Genomic DNA, 16,422 nt, shown 5'->3' with positions numbered 1-16,422 from the left:
TCCTTATTTTTAGGAAAAACATACTGAAGATTAGGAGCGAAGTACCTGATAATGGCAAGATATTCTCAAATGGTCACCTCCTGCCTACAGTTTCTATATTTATACAAACCTCAGCACACGTGTACACACACGGAAAGTCAGCAAACAGTAAGGCGAGTGAGTTAAAATGACAAAAACAGGGGACTCTGGATCATGACTACACAGGTGTTCCTGCACTATTATTCTTGGAACTTTCTCTAGAAGTTAAATTAGATCCAAATGAAGTTTAAAAAAATAAGAATCAGTAAATTCAGAGAATACACGATATGAAAAAAATATACTGCAGGGACTCTGATTTTCTGGTAGGCGGAGATTTAGCTGAGTACAACTTTCATGAATATAGACAATATGGAGATAAACCACAGTGCAAAAAGAGGAAAATCAAAACGTGCACTTTGTCAGTATCAGAGTCAAAAAACCAGCTCATTTTGTGCGAACTTTCTTCTAATGGGATGCGGACCTTTAGACTAATGTGTCTAAGGGTCTAATGGGAGGGGAGAGGGAAGGAAGTCTTGGAAACAGGACAAAGCAGGTGAGTAAAATGGGAAAGGGCAGCAGTTCATACAAATTCAACCTCAGTCCTCGTTACGGTGCGTGTAAGCTTTCTGCGCTGCTTTTCTTTAGAGTGGGCGGTAAGATGAACCACATGAAGTTGTCTCAACCCAGGGCAAGAGCCTGCTCAGCATCTCAACCCGCAGCACCTCACCAAGGCTACCAGTGTCCAAACGTGAGGCCGCAGCCCCTGCCCAGGGGAAATTACGGTGATTGCTAGTAAAGTCTGCCGGGACACGCCCCACGAGCGAACTGGACCAACTTCTTAATGACTTCGCAGTCCATACTCCTATTCGGAGTCACCGCAGGAATGTCTTTACTGACAATTCTAGAATTGATTTTTATGTTTGCCCCAGAGCGCTTTGAATTCCGCTGGCCGCTCCTGTAACGTATGTGTGCTCCTGAGGTAGAGACACACAGAGTCCAGAAAGACACAGACGCTGCCCCTGCGAACCACGAAGAAGGCAACGCTGCCGCACCGCCGGGGCTCTCGGCAGCCTCTCAACAATGAATCCCGATGATAACTTGATTTTTCTGAATTCTTCTAAAAGCCCAGTGGCCCGAAACATTGAGTGGCACTTCCGTGTCAGGAGTTCAAAAACTCATAATCATGTTCCCTGGACAGGAGTCCTCTCCCCTTCAAAGGCAGTTTTGAAGATTTTCTGAAGCATCTGTTTCAGAACCAAAAGCAGATCCTGTTCTCAAAAAGAAATATTCTTTAAAGCTTTATTTTGATCAAAACAGGGAAATAGAAGGTTCAAACTATGTTGGTTTGCATGGAGTATTCTGATTTTAGCATATTATTCCTTCCACGGGTCTTTGCAAAAAACGACACTACTCAGCCTAGAAAACAACATCCTGTTCTTTAAAACATTATAATGTACTGAGTGGGAGATGTACTGAAAACCAATAAGATGTTAACTCTTATACTGCATCAAATTTTAATAAAGCACTCAGTGTGGTTGTCAAAAATACCCATTATGAAAAAGGCCAACATTATCCTATCAGCCTTGATCATTAGAAAACTGAAAAAATAATCCTAATTACAGCAGCATGAGAGAATAGAAGAAAGAAATGGGAGAGAGGAACTATATTTTTACCTGTGGCGAAGGAAGATTTTCTGAAATAAGCGGTTCTTTATATAAAAATAACTATAGTTTCATACAGTTTCAATCCTTCCATGTAAGACTTTTTCTAATGAATAATAAAGTCTTGATTCTACAGTTCATGACAACTCTACTACTTGCAAGTGAGGTATCCCTGAGTAAGTTACTTTCTACTCCTGGCCTCAGCTCCCTCAGTTGTAAAATAGGAATACAGTATTAGCTTTCTGAGCATCGCATGGGTTTGTGCCTGGCACATGGTCTTCTACTCGGTAATTGTTGCTCCTCCCACTATTACCGCCGACATTACTGCAGTTTGGAAAAAGGGATGAACAAGAAGGAATAAGATAATTTTTGAGGAATAATACAAATAATTCCCACAGTAATTAAAATAGTATGATACTGATGCAAGAATCAAACCACTCAGTGGAAGAGAACAAACAACCCTAAAAACACAAATACAGGTATAGATATTTTAATATAATTAATGAAGCATAATAAACTAATTTAAAAGGGGTTATTTAACAGACAGTTTTAATAAACTGGCTAAGTATCTAGAAGAAAATCAATTGAGAGTTTCATTATATATTGCATTCAAAATAAAGCCAGATGGGTTAAAAACAAACGTTTTCATAAAAAGTAAAGAAGAAACATATAGATAGACTTTTCTATTAATTTAGAATAAGTACAGACTATGTTAAGGAAAGGAAATCACCAAAGTAAAGTGAAAACATGAGAGAAATAGAATCAATAGGCTCGGCGCCCGTAGCACAGTGGTTACGGTGCCAGCCACATACACCGAGGGTGGTGTGTTCAAACCCAGCCAGGGCCAATTGCATCAACAACAACAACAACAAAAATAGCTGAGTGTTGTGGCAGGCACCTGTCGTCCAAGCTACTTGGGAGGCTGAGGCAAGAGAATTGCTTAAGCCCAGGAGTTTGAGGTTGCTGTGAGCTATGATGCCACAGCACTCTACCGAGGGCAACACAGTGAGACTGTCTCAAAAAAAAAAAAAAAAAAAAGAATCAATAAATAAAGAAGGGTTACTGCCTTATAAAAGGTCTCTAAGCCAAAAAAAAAAAAAGGGGGTGGGGGGAGAACAAAAAAAGGGAATGAACAATAGAAAGAAAACATCAAATAAACAAGTGAAAAACAACCTCATTAATAACTGAAAAATGCAAATCAAAGCAAAGATTTGTATAGAAAATCAGCTCAGTACTCAATGGTGGCAAAAGTGCAATATATCAAATACGCTCAGGCAGTGGCAGCCGGGCACAGAGGGACACAACCACCACAGTGACACCATGAGACCCCGAAGGCTCACACCCTCTACCCAGTAAATCCACTTTGAGACCCTTCCCAGGGAAACAGTCACAGCTACAGAAACAGACTCACATGCCCAGGGCATTTTGTTTAAAGGTTACTCTCAGTATGACACATAACCTAAACGCCCAACCCTGAGAGAGTAAAAATTAAATCAGAGATGAAAACCCCGCACCATGAAATGTGAAGCAGCCATTAAAACACCCCGCCTCTGAAGATCCTGCTGTGAGACCATTCCCACGTCTCGCCTCCATATTACAGGAAAATGAACCAAGCCTATAAAACTATCTATAGCACTTCCCAATTCTGGAATAGAAAAGGGGCAGAAACAACATGTCCTAATAACGGCTAACTTGGTGATGAGATTAAGAGGTATTCACATATTATTTTATTTTACATTTTTTAGAAATTTTCTACCATGAGTATGCAGAACTGAATAAATGTTGACAAATAAAGATGTCACCAATAGAATAAAAAAAAATCAACAACAGTCAATCCTACTAGTGGCTTTCTGAAAACCTTCTTCCCAAGTCTTTATGTTTGTTTCTCACGGTGCTAGAGATAGCCTGGCTTGATCTCTGTTAACAAGATAATCCTAAAAACACAAACGCAAATGGGCCAGACCCTGACTGGGCCTCCCCTCAGCCCTTCCCTTTCCATTCCCACTGCTCTGCAGACAGGCACAGTCCTGCTGGCCCAATCACAGAAGTATTTTTCTTACTTTTTTGTATATATTTTTTTAAAAACCCAGCTCAAACTTTCACCCATAGTGAAATTTCTTACACACAATAGATATTTCTTATTGTTGGAGTTTGTATTTCCCTAGGTCTAGGGCATTGTGAAGCAACACACTGTACCTGAATCAAAGGGTTTCTTTTATCTGCCTAAATGTGATTTCAAACCTTCCAGTTTACTTGGTCATTTTGATTGCCAATATTAAAAACTGTGGATTTATACTTTCCTATTTTTGTTATCTAGTTACCACTTTATTTTTTTTTAAGGCAAAACACTAATTCCTTCTCCTTTCTTCACCCCAATAAAATGTGACAGGAGGAAAAATTCTGCTCCAGAAAAGAAATCTATTACCCCTGACTGGGTAAAATTCCTCCTGGAACGTGAATATCTGCGTCTGTAATCAGAGTAAAAGCTGGGAGAAGTCTGCATTTCTTTATCTGCAGATCCTGACCCAGTCAGGACACAGTCTCCTGTGTAACCCTGCAGCAGGACACAGAGTGCCCGTGTGCTCACTCTGCTCCCAGGACTCAGGCTGTTCTCTCTGAGCACGGTAAGCAAAATCAATTCCTAGTACTGACCCAGTGCCCAAAGCCAGAATCGTCACTTGGAATTTCATCTGAAGTATTTCACTTGCCTTTTGAACATTGAAGTAGAGAGGCATATATGTGATGGGAAAAGAACTAAGAGAAAAGCACTATGTTTTCTGTTCCCAAACAGTCTAGTGGCCACAACAGTCCCCAGTACAGAGACAGAGGGAAAGTTCCAAGAGGAAGGAATTAGGAAATGGTGACATGGGAAGAGGAGACAAGAAAACGAAGGAAAGGAGAACTTGGTGTTCTCTGAGAAGCAGCAGTCTGCTGCCAAAACGGACAGGAACACAATGCCAACCCTCCAAAATTAGAGGCTAAACTCACTTCGGCAGCCTTCGGGCAACTACCACCACGTCTTTCGGCTGAGCTCTGAATGTCAGGGAATAGGCAGGTAAAGATCTGGGAATACAGTGTGCCCATAAAAGAAAACAGCAAGTTCCAAGGCTCTCAGGCTGCCCCTGACATGTGTGGGCAAGGTGATTGGGCCAGCCTGACTGGAGATGGTGAGGTAAGGTTAGAGGTTAGTAGGGCTGGATAGCCCTGGAAGGACCTTGGACTTTATTCCTGCTGTCATGGAAATCTCTGAAAGTTTTCACAAAAGTAAACCAAAGTAGTAAGTCTATAACAAATTAAACAAAACCCACATTCCTTACACAATCCACAAAGCCCTACACCTTATGGCCCACCTATCTCACAGTAACCTTACTTTCTGCACCGGCTCTTGCCTAGGGGTGCTGAGGTCTTAGAGTTTCTATTCCCACCATTCAAAATATTCTTCCCAGATCCCCCCAGTGCTTTCTCCCTAAGATTAAAAGATTGAATTTTTTTTAAAAAGTGTGTTTAAATGTTTTTTAAAAAAAGATAATAAAGTGATACAGTGTTAGGTGCTCAGAGGATCTGGGAGGCCTTCAATAACTACTGACCATCATTTCATAGGATCACATTTTCTCTTCCCAAAATTTTATTGTTCTGTGAAACCAATTAAGATACAAACATGAGAAGATGGAGGAAAGACCTATCTTTGGGAATGTTGGTAGTTTAGCATCAGAGCCTTTCAAATCTAAAGTATTTAAATATGCTGAATTTATAGGAATTTACTTATAACTCAGTGACAACAAATTATTACACATCCTTAAGACTCAATCACTGGAAGACTTTTAAACCATAAAATGCAAAACTGGTTTCCCTTTAACAATAAAAGCCGTTCTATTCCCATGGCCAGCAATTCCCAAGCAGATGGACTCAAAAAATAGAAACCACATACTCACATTCCTCAAGACTGGAAGCGCCAACTGCTCAAACGAAGTCACATCAACCACATACTGGCCAACTCGGCATTCCCGGTTTCCAGGTGGAGGGTCCAATCTGAATGAAAAGACATTCTCTGCTGAAAGACTCCTGCAATGATCTGTGTCCAAGCTGCTCCCCCAAGCCTCTGGCATTCTGCACACTATGCTACCTTGGCCCTAAAACTCTCCCTCACGGAAACTGGTTGTGTGCAAGGCTGATGTGGCTCCGTGTTCTCTCTAGTGTCTGCACCGAGCAGTATGACAGCAGGGCTGTCCCTGGGGCTCCAGGCAGCCAGTGCACCAACTTCTAACAAGTAGCACTAGAGACGCAGCTAAGAATCACACAGTGAAAAGAGTTTATGACTCAGCAGAGTAAGTTTCAAGTGAAACACAACTTCTTTATACTTGTTTTTCACAGGATGGTTTCATTCTATTTTCCTTCACTGAGAACTCTCTAGAGGCCCTTGATTCGTCCAGACAATCAGGCTCACCCCATGCCCAGCGAGCAGCTCTCAACCAGAGGGAAAGCAGAGCACATCCCAGGACCCATCAGGGTGTTTGCTTTCAGTGAAGTCAGCTCCTGTTGAATCGTAACAGAAAAGCTCCCTAAACACAGACACAAGGACAACACAAAACTGAAATCTCAGTACCCGACTCTGGACAAAGGCCCCCGAGAGCCAGACAATGTGACGACATCGAATCCTATTCTCCTCACGCCGCGTCTGACTTCTTCTGTGTAAAATCCATCCACAGGCACACCAGAGGACTTCAAAATCTCACTGGCTTTCTGGATCAATGTTGTTTTTCCAACCCCTAAAGTAAAAGAAGAAAAAAAGCCAGTTAGGAGGTGCCCCGGCGTGAGCATGAGCAGCACTTGCTGACTCAGGTCCGGGGATGGGCCGCAACGGGTGTTACGTATATTAATTTCACTTCAATTGTGATTGCTCCGGGTGTTAAAATGTTTTCATCTTAAGTAAAAACAAGCATAATGCAAATCTAAATGATATCTTGAGGTTTATTTTAAATTCTGAAACATTATTAGGTTTGTCACGTGCACAATCAGAGAACCAAGAGAGAGGTTTAGGTGATGTTCTCAAGTGCAATCTGTACCCTACAAGGCAAGCTTCTACATCTCCCAGCTTTACCATCTTCACTTTTCCACCTAGGAGACAAAACCCTCATGCTGGGGTCAGAGGCTGGGCACTTTAGGATTCCAACTTTCAAAAGATTTCAGATCTACACTTCACAGTGTTTTAGAAAATCACTTTACTCCTCCCTGGACTTCACGACTACATCTCCTAAAAATGAGCTTCTTAATACAAAGAAATGGTCGCTTTGAAACTTTTCACGAGAGTGGTCCTATGAGATTCTCAACCTCTTTCAACATCACCTCCTCCACGGTCCCTAAACATTCTTTCGGGTTACCCACAACCCCTTTCCAAATCTGCATCCCTTCCAGCCTCCCCACCTCTAACCCTTTCCTTCCTGCCAGCCTGGCCTGGTGACCACTCTGATGTATTGACAATCACCAACAGGTGCTACCTCACCTAATAAAACTAACTACTTAGCATTATGGAGCCACACACTATAAAGTTCTAGCATGTTTTACAAGCATTCTCTTGGTTAAGTCCTCACACCTACCCTCTAAGACAGCTGCCATCCTTATCCCTGCTTTACAGATGAAGAAGGTGAGGCGCACAGTGGCTGGGTAACTTACCCACGGCTACACACGTACTAAAGACCATACATTTCAACAGGGGGCGTTGACTGTCACCACAATTTTTTTAATTTGGGAACAAGGTTCATATAAAAAGTGCATATGAATTTAAGTAAGCAGCATCGTGGTTACCCAAAAATGGAAAGAGAGGGAAATCTTCTAGCAACTCTGCAATTGAGCTATTTGGAGAGACTCTGGAGTTGCAAACCACGTTATTTCTATGGCTACCCACACGGAGTCGGCAGGGCTCTCCAAGAGAGCCTCCTCGAAATAAAATACGACTATTCATGCTTAATGTATCTCTCCTTCAAACCTCACACTTGCACACTGAAGTAACAGTACCTGGTCCTGTGGAACACAGACAGCAACCTGAAACATTCCAGTTACAGTGAGCCACCGACAACATGGGGCTGGTAACAGAATTGTGTGCAGTGTAAAATGACCAACCTCTAACCCCAGTTGTGTCCGTCAGTAATGACTGCTTTAGCAAAGTCACCTGAAGAGTCTGTTTATGCAATCAAGCGGCATTTTGGAATGTGTAAGCTGGTTTTCCTTTGCTGCAAAGTACTTTGCACGTGACAACCACAGCACCTAGCAAGTCACAACCACAGCACCTAGCAAGTCTATGACTAGGAATTTATCCTCAGTAAATAATCAGACAACAGTACAAAGATGTGTAAATTAGGATGCTCACAGTAGCACTTTTTATTTAAAAAAAAAAACACTGAAAACCACCTAACTGTTGACCAGTAAAGGAATGTGAAGTAATGGCACCCTGTGTACAACAGCACCTAAATACACAAAACCACGCAACACCAGGGGAAAGCAAGTTAAATAACAGTAGAATCATGTAGTATTGTTCCAGTATAGTTTTGTTAAAAAAGGTGAAGCATGTATGTGCCTACAGAAGAAAATGTTAAGAAGAATACAGAACAAAGATGTACAATAACAATTTCTGAATGTTGGAATTTCACATGATTGTCACTTTCTTCCTTAAACCTTTCTTATGTTTTTGTTCTTATATTATAAAAAAAAAAAATGCTATTTATATTCTGAAAAAGATAAAATGGAGCAACTTTAATAATTCTGGTTCACAGAGGGTACACTGCAGGGGCTTGTATGTTACATAGAATATACTTTAGCAACAGACAGGCAGCATTTGGCTCAAGTCCCGTCTGACTTCTTCAGCTCTAGAAATCTTCTTTCTAGAAGATTTTTTCATCTTCTCTTGACAGAGAAGTAAGAAAGTCAGAAAAGGGGAGGACACCAGCACTGGTGAATTATAAAGCAAGTTACCATCCTGAGCGGTTGGAGCTTCATCCCACTGGGGAATCCTAGAAGATGAACTAGGCATGTGGCTCACACTATCCTGCCTGAGGGTTGAGGATGTGGGATTTATCCACTATCTGCCACCAATCCTGGGGGCGGGGAATTCTTACACTTTTCCCTGAGTGCATGCCACGAGGGGTCTAGTGACCAGAGAAAGCCCTCCCAGGTGAGTCACAGATACAGACTGTTGGATTTTGGGGGAAAATGCGAAGTTCCAGGGCCCTGAGAGGATACGCAAATGCACTCCAAAGTGAGATCTTCGCCAGGATACATGACCTGATGGTCTGAACGTGTTGAGAAGTTTAGACAGAGGCAGAGATTGGTGTAGAGTTGGTGATACAAAGTAGGCAAACGAAAACACCAAATTAACTTCAAATGGGAAGAAAAGATGTGTATAAAAAAAAGAAATAATAGACTACAACATATTGTGATTAGCTTTTACACAGTCATACTATAAACAATAGCCTAGGAGCTAAAGAAAGTTACACTATAACTACATTAAGAAGAGAAGCAGAGGGCGGCGCCTGTGGCTCAGTGAGTAGGGCGCCGGCCCCATATACCGAGGGTGGCGGGTTCAAACCCGGCCCCGGCCAAACTGCAACCAAAAAATAGCCGGGCATTGTGGCGGGCGCCTGTAGTCCCAGCTACTCGGGAGGCTGAGGCAAGAGAATCGCTTAAGCCAGGAGTTGGAGGTTGCTGTGAGCTGTGTGAGGCCACGGCACTCTACCGAGGGCCATAAAGTGAGACTCTGTCTCTACAAAAAAAAAAAAAAGAAGAGAAGCAGAAAGAGAAAGTGGGTGGGTTTGTGGACAGAGTTAAGGAATATTTGAGTCTTTCCACTATGGGTACATAACATTTTGATAAGGAAGCAGAAAGAGCCAGCACCAATACAGTCAGGATAACAGGACATCTCCTTTATGAAATACACAGATGACTTGGGACCAACTGCTGAGTATCAAACTACATCCCAAGTTTCAAAAAAAGCACTAACCAAATGTCAGAAGACAGTTCTTCCCAATATTTGGGGATGCCTTTGGATATCAGAGATTTCTGAAGTCACTCTAATCCTCCTCACCGTTATCTCCCCACCCACTGCCTGGTAAAATAAATTCCAAAGTCTTCAATAATAAGTGTGGTCTTTGCTACCTAAGGCAAAACCTAATTATCAAAGTGAAAGAGAATTCTAGGGATACAATCTTTGATATCTGACCCTGCAACCAACTTCAAAATTAGACCTGCCTTGCTTGCAAACAGGCTGAAATCATTTTTTCATTCTTAATTGATCATACTTCCTTAGCCTATGAATGCTGTCACCACCTGCCTGCGCTTCTTTTAGTAACACTGATCCATGGGTAGCACCTTGATTTTAAAGAATCTCCTACAGCCTCTCACTTGACCTCACACGACCCAGTTTCGCAGATGAGGGCTCCACAGCCCATCCAGTTGAGGGATCTGACATAGGCATTAGGGGGGACCAGGCACGTCTGGGAGGGGATCCTGTAAGAACTTGGCTTCCCTCCTCCTGTGGCCTCACGCATGGAGGGAATTCAGGAGTGAATGAACTTGCACGAAGCGGGGAGGAGGGGATAGAGGGAGGAGAGTTTCGCTATCCTTTATCTGAGATTTCCCATTTCTTTTTATTATTAATGTGAGCCACGAGCCACAGTAACCGGAGCACCTGTGACTATGACCAACGGAAAGGAGGCAACTTTCCATCACAGATGTTGCATATGTTTTGAAATACTGTTTGCGCTGATCACAACTTCAAAACCACAGTTATCACCGCTGCCGCGGACCCCGCCGCATCGCACCTTAAAAACAAAGCCCGTGCAGCGCCCCATCGCCAGGTCGTTCCCATCCTATCGATCCGATGTCTTGCAGTCACGTTTTCTGGGAAAGAGTACACAGGCTGCAGACTCCCGGGCCTGTAGTTTATTTCAGTTGCAAACTTTAGAGGCCAATTGCCAGGGCTGGCCACCCCGCCTTCGAGATCACAGCGTCGCCCCGCCCCACGCGCTCCCCCAGCCCCTCGGTCTCCCTTGGCAAGGTTACCTGGGGGCCCGGTCAGGAACACGTGTCGGGCCATACCGGGGGACTGAGGTACAGGTCGCGGTCGGGGTCGCGGTGTAGGTCAGGCTCGGGCCGGGGTCGCGGCCCAGGCTCCGCCCCTTGCACGCCATAGGCCCCGCCCACTGGTGGTGCGCCGACCGGAAGCACCGCCCTCCCCCGCGCGCACGCACCTCCGCCGGAGGCCCGGCCGGCGCATGCGCATTCCGCCCTCGGCGTGTGCTCCTGTGGACAGGTCAGGGGGGTGGCGGTCGGTTCCCTAGGGGAGGAGGTCCCTGAACTTCATTCTCAGCTCCGGGCTTTGTGAGTGTTTGCAAAGATAAATACGTGAGAACCTAAGCTACTAAACCACTGCTGCTCCATGTGAGCGCCATCACCCAAGTTCTTCCTCCGTGAGCCGGACCCGGGCTGCGGAGACAGCGCTTCTGTAGAAGGGTCCTGGGAGCATCCTTGGGGACCTTGCTAAGGATTCCAAGTGTCTGCCGCATGTTCTCAACCATAACTGCAGCGTAGAATCATCTGAGGAATTTTAAACTTGCCCTGATACCTGGGTTCCACCTCCAGACAAAAATTTAAAGATCCAGTTGGCTTTTATTTACGATTTAGAATCGGGCAATAACTCATTATATACAATAAAATATAAATGTAAAAAAACTAGAAGCGTGCCGGTGAGCTGAGCAGAGGAAATTGGCTTTATGGGCAGAAAAGGGCTGAAGTGGTCATTTCAAAGTTACTTTCCTTAAGTGTCAGAGGGAATTTCATTATTGCTCTAACTAAGGTTGAGTAGACTCTCCTGTTTTTTTAGGAAAGCTGTGCTGACCATTTTAAAATTAAGTTTGATTATATGGCACTTTATCCAGTGACTCCAATTCTGATTTTATTTGGTCTGCAGGGGCCTAGTGCAGAAGACTAGTCCTAAACAGTGGTCTCCTATAAACCTTGTTTAACAGGAGTAATTTCAAGTCCTGAGCAGCTGTTTTGTTTTGTTTTGTTTTGTTTTCATTCTAAACTCCAGAAAGTAAAGTCCTCTAGGGTTGAGAACAGACTGCCCATCTTCAGCCATCCGTAGGAAGACAGTTTACCCCTTTGACCTTCACTGAAGTGTAAAGCAATGCAAGACCTAGCTGGAAGACCTCCTCTTACAAAGAAGTAAGTAGCTTCCCTGCCACACTTAGCCATTTCTACTGTTCCATCCAAGGAAATGAAATGGCAATGACCTTGGGCCAAGTTTTCCTGTAAACTCTTTCAGGGATTTATGTACACAATTTGTCTTGTATTCAGTCAGTCTTCATCCTGGCTGAGAAAGCAATTCAGTGAGTGCTGCACTTAACTGGTTTGTGCCAACACAAGGAACTCCTGCTCTCCCTTTTGGCTGTGATATATGCCAGTTAGGTGGCCTCAGCTTCTTGCTGGTTACAAAGAAATCTAAATAAAAGTCAGATTTGTACAATATAGCGGTCACAATTCTGTAATATTTATATGCTGTATTATTACAACAGTAGATTATTCGTTACCCCAACTGGTAATGAAGTGCCTTTCACCTCTGCTTATTTTTTACCTCCATGCGAATTGGAAACAATGAACACGGGATGTAGTAAAGTAAACCCACAGGAGGACCTGTGTACAATCATACGTATCTCTTATTTCAAAAAATACTAATTGTAAATGTTAGTTATATGGCATTATCCATCACTGAAAAGCAGTTTGGATTTGCAAGGGTCGCCCAAAGTTGGGTTGTTTTCTTTCGATGCTATACCTGGAATTATGGTATCAATTTAAGTAGCTCAAGAATATATAGAATCCAGATGTACAGAATTGATGTCTCAAAACAGAAAATTCTTCCATAGTTGGATGTTCATTAAAAATTAATTATTTGGGTGGTGTTTACATGGCTAAACATTTTATTTGATTTTATTTTGTTTTATTTTATTTTATTTAGAGACAGAGTCTCACTTTATCACCCTTGGTAGAGTGCTGTGGTGTCACACAGCTCACAGCAACCTCCAACTCCTGGGCTTAGGTGATTCTCTTGCCTCAGCCTCTCAAGATTAACATCAAAAGAGAGGATGACATAAATAGGAACTTTTTTTTTTAGACAGAGTCTCACTTTGTCGCCCTTGGTAGAGTGCCGTGGTATCACAGCTTATAGCAACCTCAACCTCTTAGGCTCAAGCAATTCTCTTGCCTCAGCCTCCCAAGTAGCTGGGACTACAGGCACCTGCCACAATACGTGGCTATTTTTTGTTGCAGTTGTCATTGTTTAGCTGGCCCGGGCCTAGTTCAAACCCGCCACCTTAGGTGTATGTGGCTGGCACCGTAACCACTGTGCTACAGGTGCCAAGCCAATAGGAACATATTTTAAAATGAATATTAAGGTATGTACCACACTGACTTTAACTTGTGCTTATCTAATCATCATCCTATGGACCAAGTGTTTGTATGTTCCCAAAATTCACATTGTTGAAATCCTAACTCCCAAAGTCATGGGATTAGGTGGTGGGGCCTTAGGGAGGTAATTAGTTATGAGAGTGGGACCCTCATGAGTGGGATCAGTGCTCTTAAGAAAAGACAGAAGAGAGCTTGTTTTACTCTTTCTCTGCTCCCTGCCATGTGAGGATACGAGAAGACTGGCACCTATGTAAGCCAGGAAGAGGGCCCTCATCAAGAACCCAGCCACACTGGTGCCCTCGTCTTGGTCTTTCAGCTTCTAGAATTGTAAGAAATAAATGTTGTGTTGACTAAGCCACCCAGTCTGTGGTGTTCTGTTATAGTATCCTGAGCTAAGACATAAGGTAGAATTACGTAAGGAACAAGTGAGTGCAGTTCTTTCTTCCTGTAGCACCTGGGTACAGCCTCTGTTTTAACAGGCTAAGATAGAGCTCTTTATTAAAACAGTTTGTAAGTACACCTTTATATTCTGCCACAATTATAAAATTACCAATAGTCTGAAAAACAGTTTTGTTTTTATATCTACCTTTTATCCTAGGTTTTAAAACTGCTAAGTTCCACATTTTAGGAACCCCCTCAATCCTGGGCAAACCTAGATGAATGGTAATTTTTTAATTAAAGGACAAGGGGGCGTTTGGAAGGTAAAGCAAAAGGTTTTGTGAGGGTCAACAAGCCATTTCCTTCTTATAGGTAAGGGCTAGCAGTTCCCCGTAAAGTGGGGTTGTCTTGTTCGTGGTAGTAATAGAATGCCTATTTAACACAGTCTGTGCCTTTTAATACTTAACATATTTGACAAATGGCTGACATTTACATAGGAGTTACTATCAAAACAAACAAAAACTAGAGAATAATAAATGTTGGTGAGGATGTAGAGAAATTGGGACCCTTGTGCACCAAGTAAGATCTGCATAAGGTTTATACATTGCAATTAGTCAGTATAATATCCATTTATAGAAAAGACCTCTTTATCTCTCTCTCTTTTTTTTGCTTGCAGTCTCTTTGTTAAAGAAACCAGTGGTTTGTCCTGTACAGTTTTTTACAGTCTGGATTTGGGTGTTTGTCTTACCACGGCATTTTTTAGCTTGTTCCTCTGTTCCCTGTAGTTTTTTTTCTAGATTTTTCCATTGCTCTGCCTGTGGACCAGACTATGCTTACTGCCTCACCTCAGTGGCTCAACATGTACGTTAGGTTTGGAGAGTTTCATCTTCCTCAAGTAGTAGCTCTTCCTCCTCCTCAGCATCATCATAAACTTAAAAGTTTATCACTTTCTGAACCTGGCCGAGAGGGTGTCGCCATCATGGGAGTCGCTATTCAGACAACAAGGAATGAAAGGTTCGTTGCAAGGAACCCAAGAGCCAGGACAGTTACCTGAGCCCAAGGACAGGACATTTATCTGAGGCTGTTGGTCCAGCTGTACAGGTTTCTGGCCAGAGGAACCAACTGTACCTTCAACCAGGTTGTGCTGAAGAGGTTGTTTATGAGTCACTGCAATCAGCCACCACTGTCTCTTTCCAGGATGATCCGGAAGATGAAACTTCCTGGCCGGGAAAACAAAACAGCTGTGGTTGTGGGGACCATAACAGATGATGTGCAGGTTCAGAAAGTGCCCAAACTGTAGGGGTGTGCTTTGTGCGTGAGCAGCTGGGCCACACCCATATCCTTAAGACTGGGGGCAAGATCCTCACCTTCCACCAGCTGGCCCTGGATTCCCCCAAGGGCTGTGGCACCGTCCTGCTTTCTCGTCTTCGCAAGGGCAGGGAGGTGTACCGGCATTTCAGCAAGGCCCCAGGAACCCCGCACAGCCACACCAAACCCTATGTCTGTTTCAAGGGCCAGAAGTTCAAGCGTGCCAGAGGCCGACGGGCCAGCCGAGGCTACAAAAACTAATCCTGGAACCTATGTTTTATTAAAAAGATTTTGGATGCAAAAAAATAAAGTTTATCAAGCTCACTTTCTACATGCCAGCCACTGGGCTGAGCTCTTGCATGCATTACCTTACTCAGTTTTTCACAACAGTCTTATGAAATAGCATAATTAAAATTTAACATTTAGTTTAACTGCCAACCATGGAAACACAGTCCTGTGTTTGGGGAATTGCCCCTTATGAGTAGGAGGCAGAGTTTATCTCCCTTCATGCCAGATAGCATAGTTCCAGCCAGCAGGGAGAAAAAAGGGGCCAAGTTCCTTGTTGTGACTGTCTGAGCCACCTAGTCGCACTCACCCAAAGCCAACCGTGCCTTGGGGCATGTGAAATTACGAAGTCTCAGTATCATTAAAGTCATTGCAATCAGAAAATAGTTTGATAGGATGGAAAGACACTTAAGAAATAATATATAGTACAAAAGGAATAGCGTAGGCTATGAGATGTGCAATGTGATTACAACTGCATAAACATAAAATAAAATTTAAAACAGCTGCATAATGAAATTGGAAGTGTTAGCAATAATGTGGATGAATGGTGGGAAAATTAGTTAAATTTTATCTTACATTTCTGTATCCAGTGTTCTCCAGATTACGAATAACACTTTTGAAAATATACACATATGTATCTCTCTACCCCCACACATACATACAAACACACTATTCTGTAGGACTTAGGCATGACCAGGAATAAAGACACTAATACCCCACAAGTGCATGGCATCAGATGAAGAAAAAATATCTTCTGGCCTAATGTGTAACTTGATTTGATTTCATTTCCCTATTTGATTACCATGTGCTTTACTGAAATCCAAGTGTACTGAGATGTCTTTAGATCCATTACTACTGTGGCTCAGTAATTGTCCTGAAATTGGCTGTTATAAAACAATGGTGTGGGATCACTGTAACCCTTACGTGGGCTCTGTGCAGTGAATTGAAAAAGCAGCCGAAGTCTGCACATGGCGCAGGAAACCCCCAGTGAGCCGGAGAGCAGCCCTCTCTCTTGCCCAGTTGCACATGCACAGACCAGGCTGCATTCAAAAGTCTGGCTTGGAGTTGCCGCTCTTAGAAACAGTTACAATGAGTAAGGGTGGGGAAGCCTCACTGTGGACGCATTTGACTAAGAATCTGAAGAAAGCAAGGGAGCAAGCCATGCAGGTATCTGAGGGAACTGCATTTCCAACAGAAGGAACAGCAAATGCAAAAGATCTGAGGTGCATTTGAGAACTGGGAGGGAGACAGGTACGGCTGGATCACAGTGAGCTAAAGGGCCGGTAGTAGAGGAGGTTTATAAAATAATGTGCAATTT

General features: G+C 43.1%; 1 protein-coding gene and 1 pseudogene across 1 annotated transcript in view; one reads left to right on the top strand and one right to left on the bottom strand.

Moving 5' to 3' along the window:
• The window catches only part of NTPCR (nucleoside-triphosphatase, cancer-related), a 31,184-nt gene extending 20,316 nt beyond the window's left edge, over nucleotides 1-10,868 (bottom strand). Inside the window, exons 1-3 of the mRNA XM_053607554.1 lie at nucleotides 10,731-10,868; nucleotides 6,283-6,445; nucleotides 5,612-5,708 (exon numbers count right to left, since the gene is read on the bottom strand). Coding sequence (XP_053463529.1) covers nucleotides 5,612-5,708; nucleotides 6,283-6,445; nucleotides 10,731-10,764 — 294 coding nt within the window. The 5' untranslated portion in view covers nucleotides 10,765-10,868. The remainder of the gene's footprint in view (nucleotides 1-5,611; nucleotides 5,709-6,282; nucleotides 6,446-10,730) is intronic.
• Nucleotides 10,869-13,789: 2,921 nt separating this feature from the next.
• On the top strand, nucleotides 13,790-15,110 carry LOC128596355 (ribosomal protein L18-like; annotated as a pseudogene).
• The last annotated feature ends 1,312 nt before the right edge of the window (nucleotides 15,111-16,422 follow it).

Source organism: Nycticebus coucang, chromosome 10 (genome assembly GCF_027406575.1).
Source record: "Nycticebus coucang isolate mNycCou1 chromosome 10, mNycCou1.pri, whole genome shotgun sequence".
NCBI lineage: Eukaryota > Metazoa > Chordata > Mammalia > Primates > Lorisidae > Nycticebus > Nycticebus coucang.
The sequence above is the reverse complement of the archived record's forward strand: the minus strand, read 5'-3'. Positions and strand labels throughout refer to the sequence as shown.